Source organism: Salmo trutta, chromosome 14 (genome assembly GCF_901001165.1).
Source record: "Salmo trutta chromosome 14, fSalTru1.1, whole genome shotgun sequence".
Classification (NCBI taxonomy): domain Eukaryota; kingdom Metazoa; phylum Chordata; class Actinopteri; order Salmoniformes; family Salmonidae; genus Salmo; species Salmo trutta.
In genome coordinates, this window is record NC_042970.1 from 37066426 (window position 1) to 37092129 (window position 25704).

At 41.6% G+C, this 25704-nt stretch overlaps 2 protein-coding genes across 4 annotated transcripts in view; one reads left to right on the plus strand and one right to left on the minus strand.

Moving 5' to 3' along the window:
* Positions 1-4335, minus strand: part of LOC115207966 (growth/differentiation factor 11) — a 57321-nt gene extending 52986 nt beyond the window's left edge. For both annotated transcript variants that reach the window (XM_029775616.1, XM_029775615.1), the window contains exon 1: positions 3588-4335. In XM_029775616.1, the coding sequence (XP_029631476.1) occupies positions 3588-4002 (415 nt within the window). In that variant the 5' untranslated portion in view covers positions 4003-4335. The remainder of the gene's footprint in view (positions 1-3587) is intronic.
* Positions 4336-9548: 5213 nt separating this feature from the next.
* Positions 9549-25467, plus strand: si:ch1073-456m8.1 (leucine-rich repeat flightless-interacting protein 2). 2 transcript variants are annotated; one of them, XM_029775622.1, is made up of 6 exons: positions 9549-9817; positions 11906-11980; positions 14373-14414; positions 14999-15160; positions 20198-20281; positions 23419-25467. In XM_029775622.1, exons 1-6 carry the CDS (start codon positions 9719-9721, stop codon positions 24082-24084), a joined length of 1128 nt encoding a protein of 375 aa, XP_029631482.1. In that variant the 5' UTR covers positions 9549-9718; the 3' UTR covers positions 24085-25467. The 2 variants fall into 2 exon arrangements, with proteins under 2 accessions (XP_029631482.1, XP_029631483.1); XM_029775623.1 differs by lacking the exon at positions 11906-11980.
* Positions 25468-25704: the final 237 nt, after the last annotated feature.

The window sequence follows — 25704 nt, forward strand, 5'->3', positions numbered from 1 at the left end:
GGATCAACAACCTCTCACTCAACGTCAGCAAGACCAAGGAGCTGATCGTGGACTACAGGAAATGGGGGGGTGGGCACGCCTCCATCCACATCGATGGGGAGGCAGTGGAGCAGGTAGACAGCTTCAAGTTCCTTGATGTCCTAATCACTAAAGTCTTAAAATGGTTTAAACACACACACACAGTCCAAACACACACACACACACACACACACAACAGTGCCTCTTCCCCCTCAGGAGGTTGAAACAGTTTGGCATGGGCACTGAAATCCTGAAAAGGTTCTACAGCTGTACCATTGAGAGCATATTAACTAGCTGCATCAAATCAAATCAAAATCAAATCAAATGTATTTATATAGCCCTTCGTACATCAGCTGATATCTCAAAGTGCTGTACAGAAACCCAGCCTAAAACCCCAAACAGCAAGCAATGCATGTGAAAGAAGCACGGTGGCTAGGAAAAACTCCCTAGGAAAAACTCCCTAGAAAGGCCAAAAACCTAGGAAGAAACCTAGAGAGGAACCAGGCTATGAGGGGTGGCCAGTCCTCTTCTGGCTGTGCCGGGTGGATATTATAACAGAACATGGTCAAGATGTTAAAATGCATCACTGCTTGGTATGGCAATAGCACCACCCTCGATCGCTACAGAGGGTTGTGAGGACAGCCCAGTACATCACTGGGGCCGAGCTCCCTGCCATGCAGGACCCCTATATTTTCTCTGCTGCCGCACGGCAAGAGATACCAGTGCAAGTCTGACACCAACAGGCTCTTGAACAGCTCCTATCCCCAAGCAATACGACTGATAAATAGCTAACAAAATAGCTACATGGACCGAGTTTCCCTTGTATCTTTATCAACCTTTTATTTCAGTATTTAAGTCTCTATGCACACTCACAGGGCCCAATACACACAGAAACACTCACTCACATCATTTTCTCACTCACACATAATATGTACATACATTTATACTGACTCTACACACCCGCACACCCACTCACATGTAACCTGCTGCTACTTTGTTTATCTTATATCCTGTTGCCTAGTCACCTTACCCCTATACATATCTACCTCCATCACTCCAGTATCCCTGCGTGTAAATATGGTATTGGAACTGACTTTTTAAATATTTTCCTGTATATAGTATGCTTACTTATTTACTTTATTGTGTATTCCATATTTCTTAAACTTATTTCTTGTGTGCTTTTTTCTAGTAATACATTGTTATTGATTATTGCATTGTTGGGTTTTGAGTGTGCAAGAAAGGCATTTCACTGTACTTTTTTAATTTGAAACATTCTATTGCGCACAGAGTGAGTCCATGCAACTTACGCAACAAGTCACATATTTAGGCTTGCCATAACAAAGGGGTTGAATACTTATCGACTCAAGACATTTCAGCTTTACATTTTGTATTAATTTGTAAAAATCACAAAAAACATAATTCCACTTTGACACTATTGGATATTGTGTGTAAGCCAGTGACAAAAAATGTAAATTTAATCCATTTTAAATTCAGGCTGTAACACAACAAAATGTGATAGAAGTCAAGGGGTCCGCATGCTTTCTGCAGGCACTGTATGCTATGAATTGCAATTCATGCAATATGTTATGAATTTGCTAAATAAATGATATGTTACGAATTCCAATTTGTTGTGGCTAACGTTAGCTAAGCTAGGGGTTAGGGTTAAGGTTAAGGTTAGGGTTCGCTTTTGTGCTAAGTAGTTGCAAAGTAGCTAAAAGGTAGTAAGTAGTTGCAAAGTTGCTAATAAGCTAAAGTTGTCCATGATGAGATTTGAACACATTCACATTACTGTTTTATGTAACCATACCAAACCTAAACTACTATACTAATTTGGACATCCCGGATTTACATTTACTATGCTACGTCTAGTCTATGAGACCAGGCTGGTATGACAATCGAAGGAGAAGTTAAGGGAACACAAACCTATCTTTGTTCCCTCTTGGAAAAAAACTGATTATTTGCATGGCTTTTCGTTCCCTTGTGCGGAATACATTATGTGTGTAAATGTTGTTGAACCACGGCGATTCGCCGCGAAAAGGTCACACACTCCCCTCGACCCCAACTGTTTCTCTCGCTTTGTGTCCTCACAGGGAAAAAACGAGCTGTGCCTATAAACTTCGCATTTAAAAGACAAGTGCGGTCGAGGGGGACTGCTGCATGGGGGAAACAATAGCAGCTTTTTTGGACACACTTTTTCTCACTGCGATGAACAGCAGGGAATCCGGTAGAGCCCTCTTATAAAGAACCATAGAGCACAGCTGCTGGGCTCTATAATTTTAGGGAATGTTGGTGTTTTTTTCTCAGTAATAATACGCAAAATCTTCCTGTCCACATTTGAACATGTTATTTTATACTTGTTTATAGGTCATATTAGGCATAAACTGTCCCTCTGCTATTTAAACCATATCATATTGTAGGCTATATTTTGGCCATACAACTGCAAGATATGCAAAATAAGGGATAATGTGCAAAGGTTCGGCGCAATACATCTGCCTGCCAAATGCTAAATTATCATTACTGATTTATGCACTCCAAACAGACATTGGCATAGCATTCAAAAGTCTGTCATGCGGCTAATGAAAGTCAAATCACAAAACATGACAGAACAACCGGAAATTGCAAATGATCAGTGACCTAATTTGCAAAAAACCGAAACAACGGTTTCAAAACTGCTATGTATAGGAACATGATACAGAGTTATTTAAAAGTATGTTACATGAAGTCTGGCCCTGAAATGATTCGAAACTAAGAAAATATGCTATAATTTGGGGTAGACTATAGACTTCCGCGGGCACACCCCATAGATGACCTAGGCTAAATCCGCGCACGAGCTGTCAGTACTGGTACTCTAGCCTATAGCACAGCTGTAGCCTAGAAGTCCATCCTCCAAAAAATCCCTTCTCTTCATGTAGGCCTTACATAGAAAGACTGAACAAAAGAGTTACATTTATGCGTCATATGAATAATAATAATATGAATAATATTAGCCTAATAATAATCATAATAATATTGGCTTGACCAACTCAACGTTAATTACTCTGGTGACCTGTCATAGAGTGATGAGACTCGTTATTGATTTAGTGATTTATCAAGTTCACACTTAATCCATACAGATATTTTTGACAGGCGTAGCAAACAGCTGACCCTGCATCATTGGGGCGGCAGGTAGGCTGGTGGTTAGAGCGTTTAACCAGTAACCGAAAGGTTGCTAGATCGAATCCCCGATTTGACAAGGTAAAATTCTGTCGTTCTGCCCCTGAACAAGGCAGTTAACCCACTGTTTCTAAGGCGTCATTGTAAGTGAGATTTTGCTCTTAACTTGCCTAGTTAAATGAAATCATTTGTCCTATTTAAACGGTTATGTATTTTACTTGATTAAAAAGATGGTCACAAAATCATTCGAAGTAGGCCTATTGATGTTCAAATGTCCAGGATATCCTCTGTCCAAGCATGCCAATAATAACCACAATCACCATACATTTGACAACGACTTGCTGCTCACTCCTACTATTGGTTTACAAAGTAATTCATCATTTTCAGCAGCTATGGGACAAAGTTGCATTACTCACGCTCGGAGGCCATAGTGATGACGGACTCCGTAGTGGCGTGATATTCGTCCTCCTCCATAAACTCATCCTGAAAGGACGCGTCTCCCTGGAAATCGTGATGGTCCAGAAGCTGCTGGAGCGGGGGTGCCTTGGGGAGCAGCTGGTTCACTACCTCCCTACTAATGTTAGGAGCCTGCTTGAGCCGCAGCTTGCTCAGGATCTGAGACTTGATGGTCTCCAGCCTCAGGACTTTACTTTGCTCTCGCCAAACGCATGCGGAACATCCATGAGCGCCCGCTTCTTCATCGAGGAGCGAAAGCCCGTCGTCCGTGGGAGTCTCGCTCGTTGGTGGCAAAAAAAGATTAGGCTCGTCACTCCCGGACAGTCCCAGACAAATATAAACCATCAAACACAGCAAAAAGTTATACCTCGGCATGATGATGACTTGTCAGGCTATATAACTTTCTGCTCGCGTTATCCCTTTCTCTACCCTCTCTGAAATGTTGCTTGTCACAACCTGTTTCCTTACCTTGGAAAGGTACCAATGATATGCAACTACTCCAATAGAGTCGCCTCTTAAAACGATTTTATTGTAGGACAGCAATAAACCTAGGAAGGTGAGTCCTAGTGGGTTTTCTCAGGCTAAAGTACAATCTATCGATTTGACGCATAACCCGTTTTCATGCTATAGTTGTTTTGGTTGCCTTATCTGATAACAATTAAGTCCATAGGTGCGAATGTTAAGATGTGTCATTGAAAAGTGTGCAAGTACCTCCTAAAAGGGCTCGTTATATATCTCCGCTCCTCCGTGTCGTAATCCGTCTCCATTGGCTAAGATTCCAACAAAAGGCTTTTAGGTCTGTCACCAAGTCAAGAAAAAGAGGGAGCTAGAGGGAGGGAGCAAGGGAGAATGGATTGGAGAGTAGTTTGTCCAGTTGGCATTTTATTACTGTATTGAGATAAGGTTTCAAGTCATTACATGTCATTAGTGGTATGATTTCTTTTCTTTACGATAAGAAACTAGTGTTGGTAAGCAGTGAATAGAAATTTCAACCACGACTTAATCCTCCCCCTTCTCTTCTCTCACGTTTAATATGTCCCTATTATATATATTGAACAAAAATATAAACACAACATGTTTCATTAGCTGAAATAAAAGATTCCAGAAATGTTTCATATGCACAAAAAGCTTATTTCTCTGAAATTTTGTGCCGATTTTTTTACATACCTGTTAGTGAGCATTTCTCCTTTGCCAAGATAATCCATCCACCTGACAGGTGTGGCATATCAACAAGTCAATTAAACTGTATGATTATTGCACAGGTGCACCTTGTGTTGGGGACAATAAAAGGCCACTCTAAAATGTGCAGTTTTGTTACACAGCACAATGCCACATATGTCTCAAGTTTTGAGGGAGCGTGCAATTGGGATGCTGACTGCAGGAATGTCCACCAGAGCTGTTGCAAGAGAATTGAATGTTAATTTCTCTACATAAGCCACCTCCAACGTTGTTTTAGAGAATTTGGCAGTATGTCCAACCGGCCTCACAACTGCAGACCATGTGTATCCACGCCAGCCCAGGACCTTCTTCACCTGCCCAATCTTCTGAGAACAGCCATCCAGTAAGCTGATGAAACTGAGGAGTATTTCTCTCTGTAATAAAGCCCTTTTGTGGGAAAAAAAAGTTATTCTGATTGGCTGGGTCTGGCTCCCAAGTGGGTGGGCCTATGCCCTCCCAGGCCCACACATGGCTGCGCCCCTGCTCAGTCATGTGAAATCCATAGATTAGGGCCTAATGAATTTATTTCAATTGACTGATTTCCTTGTATGAATTGTAACTCTGTAAAATTGTTGATATTGTTGCATGTTGCGTTTATATTTTTGTTCAGTAACATTATTTGTAAAATGAGTCAAATGTATGCATAAAATGATATGTTGAACCTGGCCTGCCCCCATAGAATTGTGAAACTTTCAAACTTGACTCATGTGTGACAGGTTGTCCTAAATGGCAGTGGGATAGCATCTTTGTAATTTAAGAAGTATTACGTTGACAATAGTGACACTCATTTTGTGTTAGACTACCTCAAGACTTTTAATGCAATGATTTTACATCGAGATGTGCAAATGCAGCATAAATTTTAATATAGACTGTCAAACATCTAGGCCCTAATGATAAAACCATGCATTCCATAAAAGAGTGGGATATGCCAACAAAAGAAAACAATGGCGCAAATGCGTCCCATGACATTTTCAATTGTACCTAACACTTGATTTAAATATATCTATATATTCATAGCGCTCAAGGATTTACATTCCATGAGGGCAACACAACTTTTTCTAAACATGATTTGAAGCTTTAAATAATCTGTTACCAAAGTATTCTATTACATAAAGGCATAAGGGAGTAATATGCTCTTAGTTTTTATTAATAACCTGGGTAAAATCTCTTGTGAAATTATCAATGTTGGTCAGGCAATTTCTGATCTATCACTGACTTTAAAAAAAACAATTATAAAGATTTGCTCTCATACCTTACCATATTTGTTCAATATGACAATCTATGATTGTTTCAACCATTATATGCATGGTCAGTGCATTAGTAACAACTGTTAGATTTCAATACAGTAGCTCAATTTGAGTGACAAATGCCTGTTGGTAATGTTTTGTCTTTCTAAACAATATTCCAAACTAGCAATGAAGCAATTAACCAATAAACTAACCACATCGATCAATTAGTCAACCAATCAACCAATCAGTCAATATACTCTAGCCATCATTATTTTAAATGAATCCCTTTTATTATTTCTAAAGTCCTCATCTCCTCAATGAACATTAAAGTTCTATTGTTACTCAATCCTGGAATACACAATTGATATTTAATACTTTATTGAGGCCTCTACGTATGTGAAGCCAACTACAATGCACTTGTAAATGAAGTTCATTACCTCTGCCTGCCATAAATACATCCAGCTATTACATGCTAAATATTCTGAATCAATGTAATTACTTATTTTGAGATTATCTCTGGCTAATTCCTAATGGTAAGTATTGTTCCAATTATGGTATTGACTGTCCATCAGTTGAGTAGCCTACCATGTAGTGTACCGCAGAACTAGCTTACTACTGTCACCTACTGGCTGAATATACAATTGCAGTTTCAGTTAAACAAGGTAGATTTAGAAGTTAGTAATATTCCATATGCAAACTTGTCCTTGGTAGAGCACATCTACCAGTAGTCTCCATTACAATTTAGGATTTCTGACACTTTAAAGAATTCTACACAATAGTTACTTGGTATGTAATGATGCCTAGTGGAGCTTGTTTAATGAATCCTAAAGATATCAACAAGTAGTTGATAGGTTAATACTGTGTAATTACCATTTTACCATGTACCTTCTTAGTAAATACATGGTAATTTCTGTATCTTGTGGCCCATTTTTTTTTCTCAAAATGGTATTTGGTCATGTCAAAATGTGTTTATTGGTTTGCATGTGAAAGTAGGTTAGGAGTCTGCGGGCCACTGTAGTATGTACATTATGTCACACTTTGAAACCACAGACCCTTTCCTTGTTTCTAGATGCCAACTCAGCACGAATGTGCATGTTCCAATTGAATCTAGGGTAATCCCATTTTAGAGCAACTGAAATGAGGAAACGGTCGATGGCTGTATTTGATGAAAGTTTTATTATAAAGTATGGATTTCAGCAAACAAAGACAGGCCCGACTTTACACAGGACAAACATTGGTACACGGTAAGGGTTTAAGATTTTACAATTTGACAAGTATCGAATGACAGCGAATCGGAGCTCCAGTCCGCCCATACTTGTCGCCGCTCAATTCCCTTGTACTTGTACGTGGAGAGTTGAGTAACTTGGCCACAAGCAGTATGAATGGACCATAACAGTTTAACAGATGCACTCTCCCTGCAACCACAGTAGGCCTAGGCCTAAACCCTGTTTTGTCTGTTCCCCCTCAATCACTAGGCTACACTAATGTCAATGAGAGATGCAACAGCTGCAATGTGCTTAGCCTTTGCCGAACATGTCATAGCAGAGCATAGGCAATAAACGAATTATGACTGAATCTTATTTTAGTGCTTTCGAAAGGTGTCAGGACTGTGAGCACATTCATAGAAAATATGAAGCTGTAGGCTTTACTGAGAGTAGGCAGAACTGATGGGATGTAGGATGGAATTACCTATGTCTGTGTGTGTTCCTTTAGTTGTCTTGTGACCCTATGAAGTCTTAGGCCTATTTGTTTTACACCCTAGCCTCAGCTTTTCTACGCCAGCGGTCACCAGGTAGGCAAAATGTTCCCATTTTGAACTATATCATTTGTCTGGAGAACAAAAACTCCACCTACCTGATGGACCGGGAGATCTGTGGCTAAATCGAGTGTGCCATCTTGCACGACCACGGCCCCAGCAAAGTTTAATACTAGCCTACTTGAGATTTCATAATAATTTTAAACCATGAGCAGAGAGAGGCTGTCAAAGAATACAGCAAAGAGCTGCTTTTCTTATGAGTGAGTTCATGTCCATATTTTATTCACCACTGTCAACACTTTTTATTCAACACTATTACAAAACATGAAACGCGCTTCTCTCTAATTCCACTGGCGCTGCGACTGCAATGAATGAGTAGCCAAGTGTATCGATAGTATTAGCAGCTCGTCGTGTCTATTTTAATTTCGAGGAGTATTTCACTTCTTCTGGTCATAGGAACAACATGAATTTGTGCCTGAGGCAGATGCTGTGCGAGTTTCGCCATCAGGTGGAGACTGTGTCCCCTCTCTCTGGACTGTGTCCCTCCCTCTGCTGAGACTAATGCGGTATTCAAACAACTGGGAACTCGGAAATCTCCGACTTCTGATTTCAGTGCGTTCAAGACAACTGCGAACTCTGAAAAAAACGAGACCCTACTGGGAATAATAGTTTTGAACTATACTCGGAAACTCGGGCATCTTTCTAGAGCTCCGACTTTCCGACCTGAAGTTCACTGACGTCATGATTTGACCCCCTTCCCAGTTGTCTTGAAAGCACCATGACCATCAGTCCATTAAAAAAAGAAAATAAAGTTAATGATTTATATTTATGCTCAGCTGTGCCTCGCAATTGTTACACCAACATGTCTATTTTGTTATCAAAGCTTGAGTATTGACATAGGAACACCTATGTGAGAATGCTGTTCATTGACTACAGCTCAGTGTTCAACACCATAGTGCCCACGAAGCTCATCACTAAGCTAAGGACCCTGGGACTAAACACCTCCCTCTGCAACCGGATCCTGGACTTCCTGACGGGCTGCCCCCAGGTGGTAAGGGTAGGCAACAACACGTCTGCCACGCTGATCCTCAACACTGGGGCCCGGCAGGGGTGTGTACTTAGTCCCCTCCTGTACTCTCTGTTCACCAACGAGCGTGGCCAAACACGACTCCAACACACTTCATACTCGCTGTTTATTATCTATGCATAGTCACTTCACCCCTACCTACATGTACAAATGACCTCGACTAACCTGTACCCTCACACATTGACTGGGGAACCGGTACCCCCTGTATATAGCTTCGTTATTGTTATTTTATTGTGTTACTTTTTATAAATTTTTACTTTACTTTGTAAATATTTTATAAACTCTTTCTTGAACTGCACTGTTGGTTAAGGGCTTGTAAGTAAGCATTTCACGGTAAGGTCTACACTTGTTGTATTCGGCGCATGTGACAAATAAAGTTTGATTTTATAATATGGTCTGAGGAGAAGAATATTGGCACGCCAGGCATATAGCCAATATGCTGTGATAATGTATTAGGCCTACTGCACAAACCTCATTCCTACAGAACTGTTTTGATTAGGTTACTGTTACATTTTCATGTTTGAGCGGTAGATATCGGCTTGCTTTTTGACTGCACACACCCGAGTCATGTTTTGTGTGGTGTGGATGAAGATATCGCGACAGAATGAACTGGCTCCCTGATTGTGGGCGAAGGTTAACAAAACTGTAACGTGGGCGGAACCTGTTTGTCTCTGTGTTGCCTTTAGGGTTGCCTCCCGAACGTTTTCTGAGTCAAGATAACTTTCGCAGTCTGCACTCATTTAATCTAGTTGTTAAGAACAGTATTAATATTTTTTTTGCGTATCGTAGGCTACTAGAAAAATGCATTCCGGGACATTGGAAAGAGCTGGGTCACCGAGGAAAAGGACGCTTTCTCGGGGAGTGAGCGAGGATGAGTCACTTCGCAACATTATCAAGGAGGTGAGCGTCGAGAAATCACGTCGTCTTTGTTTAATGCGACATTTACATGAGGCATACAGTCTATTTTCTCAATTATCAATTTGTATTGAGTAATTTGAGATTGTAGCATATCCTACTAACATTGAAGTTTAGCCAATTGAAGCTTAGCCTTGGCAACATTACTAGTGGTTACAGTCGAGAAGATTCATCCTCTTACAGTAAGCCACTGCCTGTTTATATTTTTAGGCGTTTGTTTACTTTGTGGTTTTTAACCCTACTGTGCACCCTACTGCTCATTTTCACTCTCATCCCAGTGTTACTGTAGCATGTGGTGTTACATTGAATACGGTTACGTGCACCCATAATGTGATTATTGTGGATTGTCCGATAAATATAATAGTTCAATTAAAACGTTTATAAACGATAAATATGGTTTTCAAGAATAATAATTTCCCTCAATCCCGTTTAGTCTACATGGACTCATCTGAAATCAGGCTACTTTATGGTACAATGCGGACTAGGTCGGTGCACCGGGGCTCTAAATGCGGTGGTCCGGCCCTGATTGTAACCAAACTATGCACATCTGAATAGCCTTATGTTTAGCTTGCTACTTAAATGCCAGAGAAAAATGGCTTATTCTCCTAATCTCTGTCTAGTGTCTATCCCATTAGGGCACAAGTAAAAAAACAAAAACAAGTATGGCTGCTTCCTTACGGTGTGCATAGAATAGGGATGACACATTGCATGACCAATGTAGTTAGAATTCAGTCATCAGTAGTTCATCATACGTTTATTTAATTATTTTCTTATTGGTAGACCTACAGTCCATAAGAACTGGACCTAGAGGTTTGCCTAAAATCCATGTTTCTATCCATATGCTCTATGAATGCAAATGATGTGTTGACATGTAGCCTAGGCTATTAAACAGTAGCAATAGCCCACTCATTTGATAGAGCATCATTTATGAATCCATCTGTAAAACAATCCTCCCGCATCATTATCTAGCCTTAACCCTAAATATATGTAAGTATGTGATAACATGTAGGCTAATTTTCAATAGCAGGACACTCATTCAATTGAGCATCACTATCTGTAAAATAAGCATCCGGCATCATATAGCTTGCTCTTCACTTTGTTTAAAAGGCTTGGGGATGGTATAGATTTTATTGATGGACCTGCTAAACCATCTTAACATATACAAGCTGACTATTGGATGTGGAACAATGTACAAAGCTGCAAACAGTTATTCCCACACGCTTTTGTAAACATACAGCTGATTTCGGGATTGTAACTGTCAATATTGAAACGTTTTGAGTGAACCCTGAATAAAGAAAATGTATGGTGAAATTGCGTCCAGACTCGTTAGACTCCTCTTCGCCACTCTATAATATCGATTCACGCTCCTTAAATATGATTCATTCGTTTCAGACTCGAGCTCCTGATATCAGTGCATAAAGTCTCCTAAATTAGCCTAGTGCGCCCAGCTGCGTACTAGGGCGGAGCTCGTTTTCCCTGGCTAAACAAGCTGGCTAGCTGAACTATGCTAGTTTGTCCTTATTTCCAAACTTCATAAATACTGCACCCTCAACGTCTAAACAACGTTGCTAGTTATACAATCGTGTTACTAAGAAACGCGAAAATGATTTATCGTTTTATTTTGTTGAATAGTCATGATTGGTTCGAGATATCTGTCATATGACGACGGTGGCGAAGGATATCTGCTTGTTAACGCGGATCGAAGTTCAGTTTTGAGATCAATTGGCGTACGTTTCCGGACGTTTCTGACTGGTCTTGGAACTGTGACAACAGGCATCCTTTCCCCGCTTGGCTCGACTGGATATCTAGTGATTTTGCCAACACAGCCAGATATGCACACAGTCTTGTACCCTTAACCTTTTTAAACTGACTACCGTATTTGGTGATTAAATCAGACATTATTAGTGTAATGCAGGAATGTCACAATTTAACTGACACGAGAAAATATCAACTCTACAGAGCGCCAATGGCTACAATGATTGACTATTTTACTTCCTGGCACGAAGGGTCGTCGGAGCTTCTCCTCGCCACTCTATTATGGTTGCCTGAGATGTATTTTTGTTCCTTTGTCAGACGGAGAGTTCGACCAGGCGTCTGACGCACAGTGACAGCAGAGGGGGGACCCTCAAGAGGAGAAGTGGGAGTCAGGTATAATAAGTGTAATGGATGAAGGGCAATTCCATGCTAACAGAATGATGCAGAGACTCAAGTTTTCACATTTAGATGTATGCCAAACAAAAACCATTGATTGCAAACTTAAACAAACCTTACAACTCTATACACAAGGAGTACACTGAACAAAAATATAAATGAAACATGTAATGTGTTGGTTCCATGAGCTGAAATAAAAGATCTCAGAAATGTTCCATGTGCACAAAAGCTTATTTTTCAAAAATTGTGTGCACAAATTCGTTTACGTCCCTGTTAGTGAGCATTTCTCCTTTTCCAAGATAATCCATCCACCAGACAGGTGTGGCATATCAAGAAGCTGATTTAATAGCATGATCATTACACAGGTGCACCTTGTGCTGGGGATAATAGAAGGCCACTCTAAAATGTACAGTTTTGTCACACAACACAATGCCACAGATGTCTCAAGTTTTGAGGCAGCGTGCAATTGGCATACTGACTGAAGGAATGCCCATCAAAGTTGTTGATCAACCTTGCTAGATAATTGAATGTTCATTTCTCAACCATAAGCCCCCTCCAACGTTGTTTTAGACAATTTGTCAGTACGTCCAACCAGCCTCACAACCGCAGGCCACGTGCATAGCGTTGTGTAGGCGAGTGGTTTTCTGATGTCAATGTTGAACAGAGTGCCCCATGGTGAAGTTGTGGTTATGGTATGGGCAGGCATAAGCTACCGACAACAAACACAATTGTATTTTGTTGATGGTAATACCGTGACGAGATCCTGAGGTCCATTGTCATGCCATTCATCACCTCATGTTTCAGCATGATCATGTACAGCCCCATTTCACTGTATACCTGTTGTATTCGGAGCACCTGACAAATAAACTTTGATTTGATGTCGCAAGGATCTGTACATGTCCCAGTTCTTCCATGGCCTGCATACTCACCAGACATGTCACCCATTCAGCATGTTTGGGATGCTCTGGATCGACGTGTACGACAGCGTGAACCAGTTCCCACAAATATCCGGCAACTTCGCACAGCCCTTGAAGAGGAGTGGGACAACATTCCACAATCAACAGCCTGATCAACTCTATGCGAAGGAGATGTGTTGTGCTGCATGAGGCAAATGGTGGTCACACTAGATACTGAGTGATTTTGTGATCCATGCCCCTACCTTTTTTTTAAAGCTTTCTGTGACCAACTGATGCATATCTGTATTCTCAGTCATGTGAAATCCATTACATTAGGGCCTAATTAATTTATTTCAATTGACTGATTTGGCATGGGTTCTCAGATCCTCAAACAGTTCTACAGCTGCACCATCGAGAGCATCCTAACTGGTTGCATCACTGCCTGGTATGGCAACTGCTCGGCCTCAGACCGTAAGGCACTACAGAGGGTAGTGCGTACGGCCCAGTACATCACTGGGGCCAAGCTTCCTGCCATCCAGGACCTCTATACCAGGCAATGTCAGAGGAAGGCCCTAAATATTGTCAAAGACTCTAGCCACCCTAGTTATAGACTGTTCGCTCTGCTACTGCATGGCAAGCGGTACCGGAGCCAAGTCTAGGTCCAAGAGGCTTCTTAACATTTTCTTCCCCCAAGCAGTAAGACTCCTGAACAGCTAATCAAGTGGCTGCCCAGACTATTTGCATTGTCAATCTGGTGATTGGTTGAAATTTGGACGGACTAAATTTCAACTACTTCTCAACTTCCATGGACCGGTGTCGGTCGGTGCTCATTGGGTGAGTTCGTAAATGGAAAGAGAGGGGCCTCATGGGTAGGTGTCAGTAAGAGCCGGAGAGGTGACATCAACAGGAGACTAGTGGTGCCTGGAGAATTGAATTAACATTTTTTAAATGTAACCTTTTCTTTAACTAGGCAAGTCAGTTAAGAACAAATTCTTATTTACAATGACGGCCTACCCCGGCCAAACCTGGACGATGCTGGGCCAATTGTGCGCCATCCTATGGGACTCCCAATCACGGCCGGATGTGATACAGCCTGGAATCGAACCAGTGAATGTAATGATGTCTCTTGCACCGAGATGCAGTGCCTTAGAACACTGGGTAGCTTTCATTTGACACCAAATTTGATATGCTCCTATGAACTTCACATGTTGGTGCTCATGGATCCTTTTATATGGAAATGGCTTGAAGCTACTGGCATAATTAGGTTTGCGGCACAAATGCCACCATATTCCCCATAGGGCTCTGGTCAAAAGTTGTGCACTATATAGGGAATAGGGTGCCATTTCGGACGCTGGCCTACTATGGTCTGTCATTTAAACATGATTACTTCTGATTCTATCACTGTTATTAAATGTACTGAGTATGCTGAAACTTCTCATATATTACTTGTTGATGAGTCTTGTTGACCTTTATCTTTGTCTTGGTCATTTCAGCAGTCTGAGGAAGATCAGGAACTGATGGAACTCCCTGAGATGGTGATTATCTGCACAAGCTGTTTTAATGATGTTTTGCAGGATAACTTTTTTTCATATTTTAGCAGTATAACCAGTTCTACTGGATGTCAAATTAGACATTCTCACAGCCTGTGTTGCATATTCAAAGGGTGCACACTCTTTATGAAGCTAATGCCAAATAACCCAGAAATATATTAGAAATAACTTTGCTCCATTTCTATTATGTGTTGTAATGCCAGTAACTCTGCCATATAAAGAAGACAAACCCTGGTATGACGCAGATAAGGACGACCATGGGCCAGAAATAGCTATCAAAACAATGACATCATTATCCAACAGCTGACGAACAAATCACATGTTAATTAAACCACCGTTGTTGCTAGTGTGATTAGATGAAGCTGCACACTGTCATGCCTAATGTATATTGTTTGTCTGAGATCCAAATGGTACCCTATTCACTTTTGTCAAAGGTAGTACACTATAAAGGGAATAGGATGCCTTTTGGGACAGATGATTTTTCTCTTCGCCATATGAAGCTGATATGCCTGTGTATACATTGCCCAAGCTGCCCACTGATAAGACTAATGAATACATCTCTCATGCAGAATGACCTGCAGGCGAGCTACGACGATGTGTTGCAGGAGCTGCGTGGGCTGGAGCTGCAGCGGGAGACTCTGTTATTCCAGGTGGACATTTTGCAGGACACCCTGGAGGGGGCCGAGGAGATGCTGGCCGAGGCCCAGAGAGAGGCCAGCCACGCCACCATGGTACACCTAGTCATACACACTAGATGCTTCCCAAATGGCACACTGTTCCCTACATTTACTACTTTTGACCAGCGCCTATAGTGAGAGTGCACAATATAGTGAATAGGGTGCCATTTGGGACACACTCACTCCTTTCTAGCCATGAATCAGCTAAAGCCACATTCTGAGAGGCTTAAGGGTGGGGTCATTGCTCTAAAAATAGCTGATAGACAAATTTATTGAGAAATATTTTTCCTTGCAATAACTGTGATATGTGGTTGTCTTACCAACCTTTAGCGGAATGCACTGACTAAGTTTCTCTGGATAAATTGCCAAAATGGAATATACATGTAAAATATAGTGCCTTCGGAAAGTATTCAGACCCCTTGTATTTTTCCACATTTTGTTACGTTACAACCTTATTCAAAAATGTATAAAATAGTTTTTCCCCTCATCAATCTACGCAATACTCCATAATGACAAGGAAAAAGTTTTTTTAAAATACATTTTTGCACATTTTATAAAAAACAAAAAAATGAAACATCACATTTATGTACACTACTATTCAAAAGTTTGGGGTCACATAGAAATGTCCTTGTTTTTGAAAGAAAAGCTAAAAAGATCTTCAGTTTCCTGGCAATTTGTCGCATGGAATAGACTTGCTGATAATGGGCCTCTATTTTCACTGTCAAACGCTCCCTGAAACATTTCAACGAGCAAGCCTTTCTAATCGACCTGGCCCTGGTATCCTGGAAGGATATTGACCTCATCCCGTCAGTAGAGGATGCCTGGTTATTTTTAAAAAATGCCTTCCTCACCATCTTAAATAAGCATGCCCCTTTCAAGAAATTTAGAACCAGGAACAGATATAGCCCTTGGTTCTCCCCAGACCTGACTGCCCTTAACCAACACAAAAATATCCTGTGGCGTTCTGCATTAGCATCGAACTGCCCCCGCGATATGCAACTTTTCAGGGAAGTTAGAAACCAATACACACAGGCAGTTAGAAACGCCAAGGCTAGCTTTTTCAAACAGAAATTTGCTTCCTGCAACTCAAACTCTAAAAAGTTCTGTGACATTGTAAAGTCCATGGAGAATAAGAACACCTCCTCCCAACTGCCCACTGCACTGAGGATAGGAAACTCTGTCACCACCGATAAGCCCACTACAATTGAGAATTTCAATAAGCATTTTTCTACGGCTGGCCATGCTTTCCACCTAACTACCCCTACTGCGTTCAACAGCACTGCACCCCCCACAGCTACTCGCCCAAGCCTCCCCCATTTCTCCTTCTCCCAAATCCATTCAGCTGATGTTCTGAAAGAGCTGCAAAATCTGGACCCCTACAAATCAGCTGGGCTTGACAATCTGGACCCTTTCTTTCTAAAATTATCTGCCGAAATTATTGCAACCCCTATTACTAGCCTGTTCAATCTCTCTTTCGTGTCGTCTGAGATTCCCATAGATTGGAAAGCAGCTGCTGTCATCCCCCTCTTCAAAGGAGGTGACACTCTTGACCCAAATTGCTACAGACCTATATCCATCCTACCCTGCCTTTCTAAGGTCTTCGAAAGCCAAGTGAACAAACAGATTACCGACCATTTCGAATCCCACCGCACCCTCTCCGCTATGCAATCTGGTTTCAGAGCTGGTCATGGGTGCACCTCAGCCACGCACAAGGTCCTAAACGACATTGTAACCGCCATCGATAAGAAACAATACTGTGCTGCCGCATTCATTGACCTGGCCAAAGCTTTTGACTCTGTTAATCACCACATCCTCATCGGCAGACTCAGTAGCCTTGGTTTCTCAAACGATTGCGTCGCCTGGTTCACCAACTACTTCTCTGACAGAGTTCAGTGTGTCAAATCGGAGGGCCTGCTGTCCGGACCTCTGGCAGTCTCTATGGGGGTACCACAGGGTTCAATTCTTGGGCCAACTCTTTTCTCTGTATACATCAATGATGTCGCTCTTGCTGCTGGTGAATCTCTGATCCACCTCTACGCAGACGACACCATTCTGTATACTTCTGGCCCTTCTTTGGACACTGTGTTAACAACCCTCCAGACGAGCTTCAATGCCATTCAACTCTCCTTCCGTGGTCTCCAACTGCTCCTAAACACAAGTAAAACTAAATGCATGCTCTTCAAACGATCGCTGCCTGCACCTGCCCGCCTGTCCAGCATCACTTCTCTGGACGGTTCTAACTTAGAATTTGTGGACAACTACAAATACCTAGGTGTCTGGTTAGACTGTAAACTCTCCTTCCAGACTCACATCAATCATCTCCAATCCAAAGTTAAATCTAGAATTGGCTTCCTATTTCACAACAAAGCATCCTTCACTCATGCTGCCAAACATACCCTCGTAAAACTGACCATCCTACCAATCCTCGACTTCGGCGATGTCATTTACAAAATAGCCTCCAATACCCTACTCAACAAGCTGGATGCAGTCTATCACAGTGCCATCCGTTTTGTCACCAAAGCCCCATATACTACCCACCACTGCGACTTGTACGCTCTCGTTGGCTGGCCTTCGCTTCATAATCGTCGCCAAACACATTGGCTCCAGGTCATCTACAAGACCCTGCTAGGTAAAGTCCCCCCTTATCTCCGCTCACTGGTCACCATAGCAGCACCCACCTGTAGCACGCGCTCCAGCAGGTATATCTCTCTGGTCACCCCTAAAGCCAACTCCTCCTTTGGTCGTCTCTCCTTCCAGTTCTCTGCTGCCAATGACTGGAACGAACTACAAAAATCTCTGAAACTGGAAACACTTATCTCCCTCACTAGCTTTAAGCACCAGCTATCAGAGCAGCTCCCAGATCACTGCACCTGTACATAGCCCATCTATAATTTAGCCCAAACTACTACCTTTTCCCCTACTGTACTTATTTATTTTATTTATTTTGCTCATTTGCACCATATTATTTATATTTTAACTTTGAACTTTCTTCAAACTACAAATCTACCATTCCAGTGTTTTACTTGCTATACTTTATTTACTTTGCCACCATGGCCTTTTTTGCCTTTACCTCCCTTATCTCACATCATTTGCTCACATTGTATATAGTCTTATTTTTTTCTACTGCATCATTGATTGTATGTTGTTTTACTCCATGTGTAACTGTGTTTTTGTATGTTGTCGAACTGCTTTGCTTTATCTTGGCCAGGTCGCAATTGTAAATGAGAACTTGTTCTCAACTTGCCTACCTGGTTAAATAAAGGTGAAATAAAATAAATAAAAAATAAAATGCCTATGTAGATATTCCATAAAAAATCTGCCATTTCCAGCTACAATGGTCATTTCTAACATTACCAATGTCTACACTGTATTTCAGATGAATTTCATGTTATTGTAATGAACAAAAAATGTGCTTTTCTTTCAAAAACAAGGTATTTCTAACTGACCCCAAACTTTTTAATGGTAGTTTAAGTATTCAGACCCTTTAGTCAGTACTTTGTTGAAGCACCTTTTGGCGGCGATTACAGGCTAAAGTCTTCTTGGGTATGATGTTACAAGCTTGGCACACCTGTATTTGAGGAGTTTCTCCCATTCTTCTCTGCAGATCCTCATAAGCTCTGTCAGGTTGGATGAGGAGTGTTGCTGCACAGCTATTTTTAGGTCTCTCCAGAGATGTTTGATCGGGTTTGAGTCCGGGGTCTGGCTAGGCCACTCAAGGACATTCAGAGACTTGTCCCGAAGCCACTCCTGTGTTATCCTGGCTAGGTGCTTTGGGTCGTTGTCCATTTGGAATGTGAACCTTCGCCCCAGTCTGAGGTCTTGAACGCTCTGGACCAGGTTTTCATCAAGGATCTCTCTGTACTTTTCCCCGTTCACCTTTCCCTCGATCCTGACTAGTCTCCCAGTCCCTGCCGCTGAAAAACATTCCCGCAGCATGATGCTGCCACCACCATGCTTCACCGTATGGATGGTGCCAGGGTTCCTCCAGACGTGACGCTTGGCATTCAGGCCAAAGAGTTCAATCTTGGTTTCATCAGACCAGATAATCTTGTTTCTCATGGTCAGAGTCTTTAGGTGCCTTTGGCAAACTCCAAGCAGGCTGTCATGTGCCTTTTACTGAGGAGTGGCTTCCATCTGGCCACTCTACCATAAAGGCCTGATTGGTGGAGTGCTTCAAAAATGGTTGTTCTTCTGGAAGGTTCTCCCATCTCCACAGAGGAACTCTAGAGCTCTGTCAGAATGACCATCAGGTTCTTGGTTACCTCCCTGACCAAGACCCTTCTCCCCCGATTGCTCAGTTTGGCTGGGCGGCCAGCTCAAGGAAGAGTCTTGGTGGTTCCAAACTTCTTCTATTTAAGAATGATAGAGGCCACTGTGTTCTTGGGGACCTTCAAAGCAGCAAACATTTTTTGGTACCCTTCCGCAGATCTGTGCCTCGACACAATCCTGTCTCGGAGCTCTACGGAACAATTCCTTCGACCTCATGGCTTGTTTTTTTTCTCTGACATGCACTGTCAACTGTGGGACCTTATATATATATATATATATATACAGGTCTGTGCCTTTCCAAATCATGGCCAATCTATTGAATTTACCACAGGTGGACTCCAATTAAGTTGTAGAACCATCTCAAGGATGATCAATGGATACAGAATGCACCTCAGCTCAATTTCGAGTCTCATAGCAAAGGGTCTGAATACTTATGTAAATAAGGTATTTCTGTTTATTTGTAATTCATTTGCAACAATTTTGAAAAACCTGTTTTTGCTTTGTCATTATGGGGTATTGTGTGTAGATTGCCTAGGGTTTGTATTTATTTAATACATTTTAGAATAAGGCTGTAACAACATAACAAATTGTGGAAAAAGTCAAGGGGTCTGAATACTTTCCGAAGGCACTGTACATGTAAAAAGGTCCGCGTGGAGCAACGCAATGCTCCAGTAGGAATGTCCAATTTCCTGTGACCCAACTGTGGGTCCCAACCCACCGTTTAAGAACCACTGCTCTAAAACACTTCACTACCCTCCGCTGAATTGATCTAAAGGGTCATAAATGGACTGACGCTGCTAACGTGTCTCTCTGCACTTGTAGGAGTTGGAGCGCGAGAGAGAGGCTAAGAGGAAGTTGGAGGACATTGTCAGCTCTCTGATGCAGGAGGTGGAGAGGCTAAAAGAGGTAATGGGGGATGAGCAGGATGGGCTTACATAAGCATAGCGAGAGAGACACAATTACAGCAGGCTTCCTGGTTTTGGGCATAAAGAGTGACTAACGGCTTGTTGCTGCATGCCAGCTCTGGTTAGTTGCGTAACTCTTTCGTTTGTCAGGGGAGTGTTCTCTTGTTCTTTCAGCTCAACTGTGCTTTGCTGAACTTTACAGAATGAAGTGTTTCAGCCGCTGGGAAATTCCAGCCTGGGTGACAACCTCCCACCATACCTGTTGTTCTCACTCTGTGTGTGTGTGTGTGTGTGTGTGTGTGCGCGCATTACCATTCCTGAAGTAGGGCAATTTAAATGATTGACAGATATTTGTTCTGGCCCAAAGCCTATAAAATGTGATATGTTTGATAAAGTTATACTTGCTACGTGTTGACTAAAGTCCTGTGGAGTACATTTTGTACTGTAATCTAAAGAGAGCAGCACACCGCACAATATAAGATGGACAAATTTCCCTCAGGGTTCAACCCGCATCCCTATGCCAGTCCATTTATCTGGTTATCTGCTACTGAGGCTTGAGGCAGATTAGAAGGGAGTTGCCTGTTTGCAATTTAAAGCCCTAAGAAGTGCTCAACAATATATCCTAGCTGCCTCTATATTCTATATCCTCCTCAGTTTAAGAAACCTCAGTAGATTTTCAAACAAAAACATTTTTGCATTGACTGAGAGACCTTGGTTGTAATAATTTGGTCATCTGATCATCAGCATGGACTTGTGGTTGGGTAAGTCCATTGTGACCGAAGGTTGTGTGTGTCCCGTCAAATGGCCTTGTACCCAGTGCTTGCTCTGCAGTAGAGGTCGACCGATTAATTGGAATGGCCGATTAATTAGGGCCGATTTCAAGTTTTCATAACAATCGGAAATCGGTATTTTTGGACGCTGATTTGGCCGATTTTTTTTTTTATTTTTTATTTTTATTTTTTTATTATTATTATTATTTTTTTTTTAATTATTATTATTATTTATTTTTGTTATTATTTTTAAAAAAAATGTAATTTATTGTATTTTTTTTAACCTTTTATTTAACTAAGCAAGTCAGTTAAGAACACATTCTTATTTTCAATGACGGCCTAGGAACGGTGGGTTAACTGCCTTGTTCAGGGGCAGAACGACAGATTTTTACCTTGTCAGCTCAGGGATTCAATCTTGCAACCTTACGGTTAACTAGTCCAATGCTCTAACCACCTGCTTTACATTGCACTCCACGAGGTTACGCGAATGCAGTAAGAAGCTAAGGTAAGTTGCTAGCTAGCATTAAACTTATCTTATAAAAAACAATCAATCATAATCACTAGTTAACTACACATGGTTGATGATATTACTAGTTTATCTAGCCTGTCCTGCGTTGCATATAATCGCTTAGGTACACGTTGCTCCAACCATAAACATCAATGCCTTTCTTAAAATCAATACACAAGTATATATTTTTAAACCTGCATATTTAGCTAAAATAAATCCAGGTTAGCAGGCAATATTAACCAGGTGAAATTGTGTCATTTTGCGTTCATTGCACGCAGAGTCAGTGTATATGCAACAGTTTGGTTCGCCTGGCTCGTTGCGAACCAATTTGCCAGAATTTTACGTAATTATGACATAACATAGAAGATTGTGCAATGTAACAGGAATAACGTTTTGTTTTTGAGATGATAGTTTCCGGATTCGACCATATTAATGACCTAAGGCTCGCATTTCTGTGTGTTATTATGTTATAATTAAGTCTATGATTTGATAGAGCAGTCTGACTGAGCGGTGGTAGGCAGCAGCAGGCTCGTAAGCATTCATTCAAAATAGAACTTTCGTGCGTTTTGCCAGCAGCTCTTCGCAATGCTTCAAGCATTGCGCTGTTTATGACTTCAAGCCTGTCAACTCCCGAGATTAGGCTAGTGTAACCGATGTGAAATGGCTAGCTAGTTAGCCAGGTGCGCGCTAATAGCGTTTCAAACGTCACTCGCTCTGAGACTTGGAGTAGTTTTTTCCCTTCCTCTGCATGGATAACGCTGCTTCGAGGGTGGCTGTTGTCGATGTGTTCCTGGTTCGAGCCCAGGTAGGAGCGAGGAGAGGGATGGAAGCTATACTGTTACACTGGCAAGACTAAAATGCCTATAAGAACATCCAATAGTCAAAGGTATATGAAATACAAATCGTATAGAGAGAAATAGTCCTATAATTCCTATAATATCTACAACCTAAAACATCTTCCCTGGGAATATTGAAGACTCATGTTAAAAGGAACCACCAGCTTTCATATGTTCTCATGTTCTGAGCAAGGAACTTAAACGTTAGCTTTTTTACATGGCACATATTGCACTTTTACTTTCTTCTTAAACACTTTGTTTTTGCATTATTTAAACCAAATTTAACATGTTTCATTTTTTTTTAAGCTAAATTGATTTTATGTATTATATTAAGTTAAAATAAATGTTCATTCAGTATTGTTGTAATTGTCATTATTACAAAAAAAATTAAAATGAGAAAAAACAGCCGATTAATCGGTATCGGGTTTTTTTTGGTCCTCCAATAATCGGTATCGGCGTTGAAAAATCATAATCGGTCGACCTCTACTCTGCAGTAGGATGCCCCGTCCCCTGTCCAATTACTGACAGACATGCAGATGCTGCCTGTTTCTTATAGCAATCAGGAAACGGTAACATGACAATTGGCCTGGCTACTTTCCCAGCCAATGCCTCAAGCCATGCAAATAAAGCTATGAATGTATTGATACAGTGTAGCACAAGATGTACCAGAGACGAGGCTGTGCAATGAATTTGACAGAGATTTGGACTCATATTTGTAATAGTAGCAGCATTATATGACTGTACTTGTTGAATCTGGTTTTCATATCACCCACCTCTAGCCTTGACATTTTATATCCGGTTGTACAGTATGAAAATCAAAATGTAAATGTTCTTCCTGTTTCCCTGCTGTACTTAGGTCTATACAGTCTGTGTCCCAAATGGCACCCTATTCCCTATATATTGCACTACTTTTGACCAGAGCCAGGTCAAAAGTAGTACACCATATAGGGAATAGGGTGCCATTTGGGACACAACCCTGATGTGAACATTATTAATATAGCTGTTATATCATACTGTTCCACAGGAGAGGAACACCATATCAGCAGTCCCAGTGTACACACTTGTCAAGGAGCAGGAGAGGGAAGATGAGATGGCTAGACAACAAGCCCAAGAGATGAAAATCAAAAAGGAAGCACAGGAACAAATCAGGGATGCACCAAGGGATGAGGACAATTCTCGGCAAGATGCGCCTCTCTCTATTATCCGATTGGACAGTGAGAGCCCCGGGCCCAACAACGGGCTATCATCTGAGACCAGCACTGCGGGGCTGCTCGCTTCCTTCTTCAAAAAGGGGAGGGGGGAGCAGCCGTCTGACAGTCCGACCCGGCCCTCTCCTCTCCACGTTGCCCGGCTGGTGTCCTCTGAGGACGTAGCAGATGGGGCACAGGACAGCTTCACCAAGTTCACAAAGATAGTCAGCAAGACCTTTGGGCCATTGGCACTGGGTAGCCAGACCCCCGGGAGCAATCAGGAGGAGAACGGGCGTGACCTCTCCCCCGACAGGAACAATGACACGGACAGCATCAGCGCCTACGAAGACGCCTGCGCTGACATGCCCGAGCTGGAAGAGGGTGACGGGCCAAAGCTGCCCCATGATGAAGGCTCCCCAGTAGATGATGAGGGAGATCCGTCGAATGGCAACGAACCCAAGAGCATCAAAAACCCCAATGAATCTTGCATTCTGTCGTAAGAGCTGCAGAACTATTGTGCTACGAAGGATCAAATCTTCTCTGAGATCACTGCTCTCGCTCCGTCTGCCTCTTGTATATGCCATTTAGCAGATGCTTTTATCCGAAGCGGCTTACGTGCATCCATTTTTTTATTACGTCTTATGTTCTTGGACCTGTACTCTCCATTTACACCTATAGAAGGGTAGAGTCAATATTGGGAGTTGTCTTAATGCTACCAGGCAGGGTGGAATTCCAGTCATGTCTACAGACTACTCTAAAGCCAATCTCTCCCTCAGCATGTTTGGCACGACTTGCAAGGTTGCACTTACGTGTTCTTTTTGTTGTTGTTTTTTTCCCTGCTCTTTGGCACAAAAGGCAAATGACCTCCCTCTGTTTCTTAGTGACTGATAATCACACAGGACTGTTTGCGTACACTGAACAATCAGATATGTCAGACCTCTTGCATTCTAAACAGGCAAACTACGTGATTCGTAGATTAAGACGATTCTAGTTGTTTTTATGCTCTCATAAGTTTAGACGCTGGCAAGATTGTAATCACAATAGCAGGCAGCCAAGGAGCTAGCTGCTATATATTTGAATAATTCCATTTATGGGTATAAAACCATAATGTTTTCACTGCCTTACTGGCCTTCACAGGGACATTTAATTTGATCTACAAGAAGGACTTGGTGCCTTTCCTGGCTCACCTTAATGCATTTTATGAATAAGGAAGATTAACCTGAAAGATGTAATACATTTACTGAATTTAATCAAGCTTTAGTACAATACTAGCATGATTGAAAAAGTAACGACATTCCATTTAATAGTAAAACTTTAAGGATACCTGATAATAATGTATATGTACAGTAACAGTACTGCATGCTACTTGTCAGGTCGTGTTTGCACAGTTGCAGTGAAACTACTGAATTGGTAGACCTTACATGTTATTTTGTATCTGGCATTGCTGGACAATGTATCCTTTGTTTTTCTTCTCTCTACCCATAACCATTAACACAAAATCTGAGGATAATCTTTTGACTTGGAAAGAGTTACATAAACATTGCTACCTATTAATCTTCTTAGGAGATTTTTGCATAGTCCCAAAGGCACCTTATTCCCTTTTTAGTGCATTGCTTTTGACCAGGGCAATATAAAGGGAATAGGGTGTAATTTGGGACGCATCCTTTATCAACATTCCTGTCCATGTTTGACAGTAGCGAGGTCAAATGGAATTGATCTGTTTTCCAATCCTCACCTTTTTGAACATTTTCAACAGATACTGCGTTTGTAATGAACTTGGGGGCAAATCTTACAATGCCTTCAACACTAGATTTTGTGTGTTAGACGTTGTGTATCTCAAGTCAGAATGCAGCTCTTAGTAGTAGGGGTTAAATGGATGTCAAGTTCGAAAGCAGCACACTGAAATAATTCCTAACTTTGATACTTGTGATTTGTGTTTTCTATTCTGTTTCTATTGCCTGAATTTCTGTTTCTGCGGGAGATAGTCTTCAGAAAGTATTCACACACCTTGACTTTTTCCACATTTTGTTGTTACAAAGTGGAATGGATTTAATTGTAATTTGTTAACGATCTACACAAAATACTCTGTCAAAGTGGGAAAAAATAACATTGTATTACTA

Excerpts from the sequence above, each read along its gene's own strand:
- si:ch1073-456m8.1 (XM_029775622.1), top strand. The coding sequence starts at position 9,719 with ATGCATTCCGGGACATTGGAAAGAGCTGGGTCACCGAGGAAAAGGACG. Across the intron at positions 9,818-11,905 it reads TTCGCAACATTATCAAGGAG|ACGGAGAGTTCGACCAGGCG; the intron begins GTGAGCGTCGAG and ends TTCCTTTGTCAG. Across the intron at positions 20,282-23,418 it reads AGGTGGAGAGGCTAAAAGAG|GAGAGGAACACCATATCAGC; the intron begins GTAATGGGGGAT and ends ACTGTTCCACAG.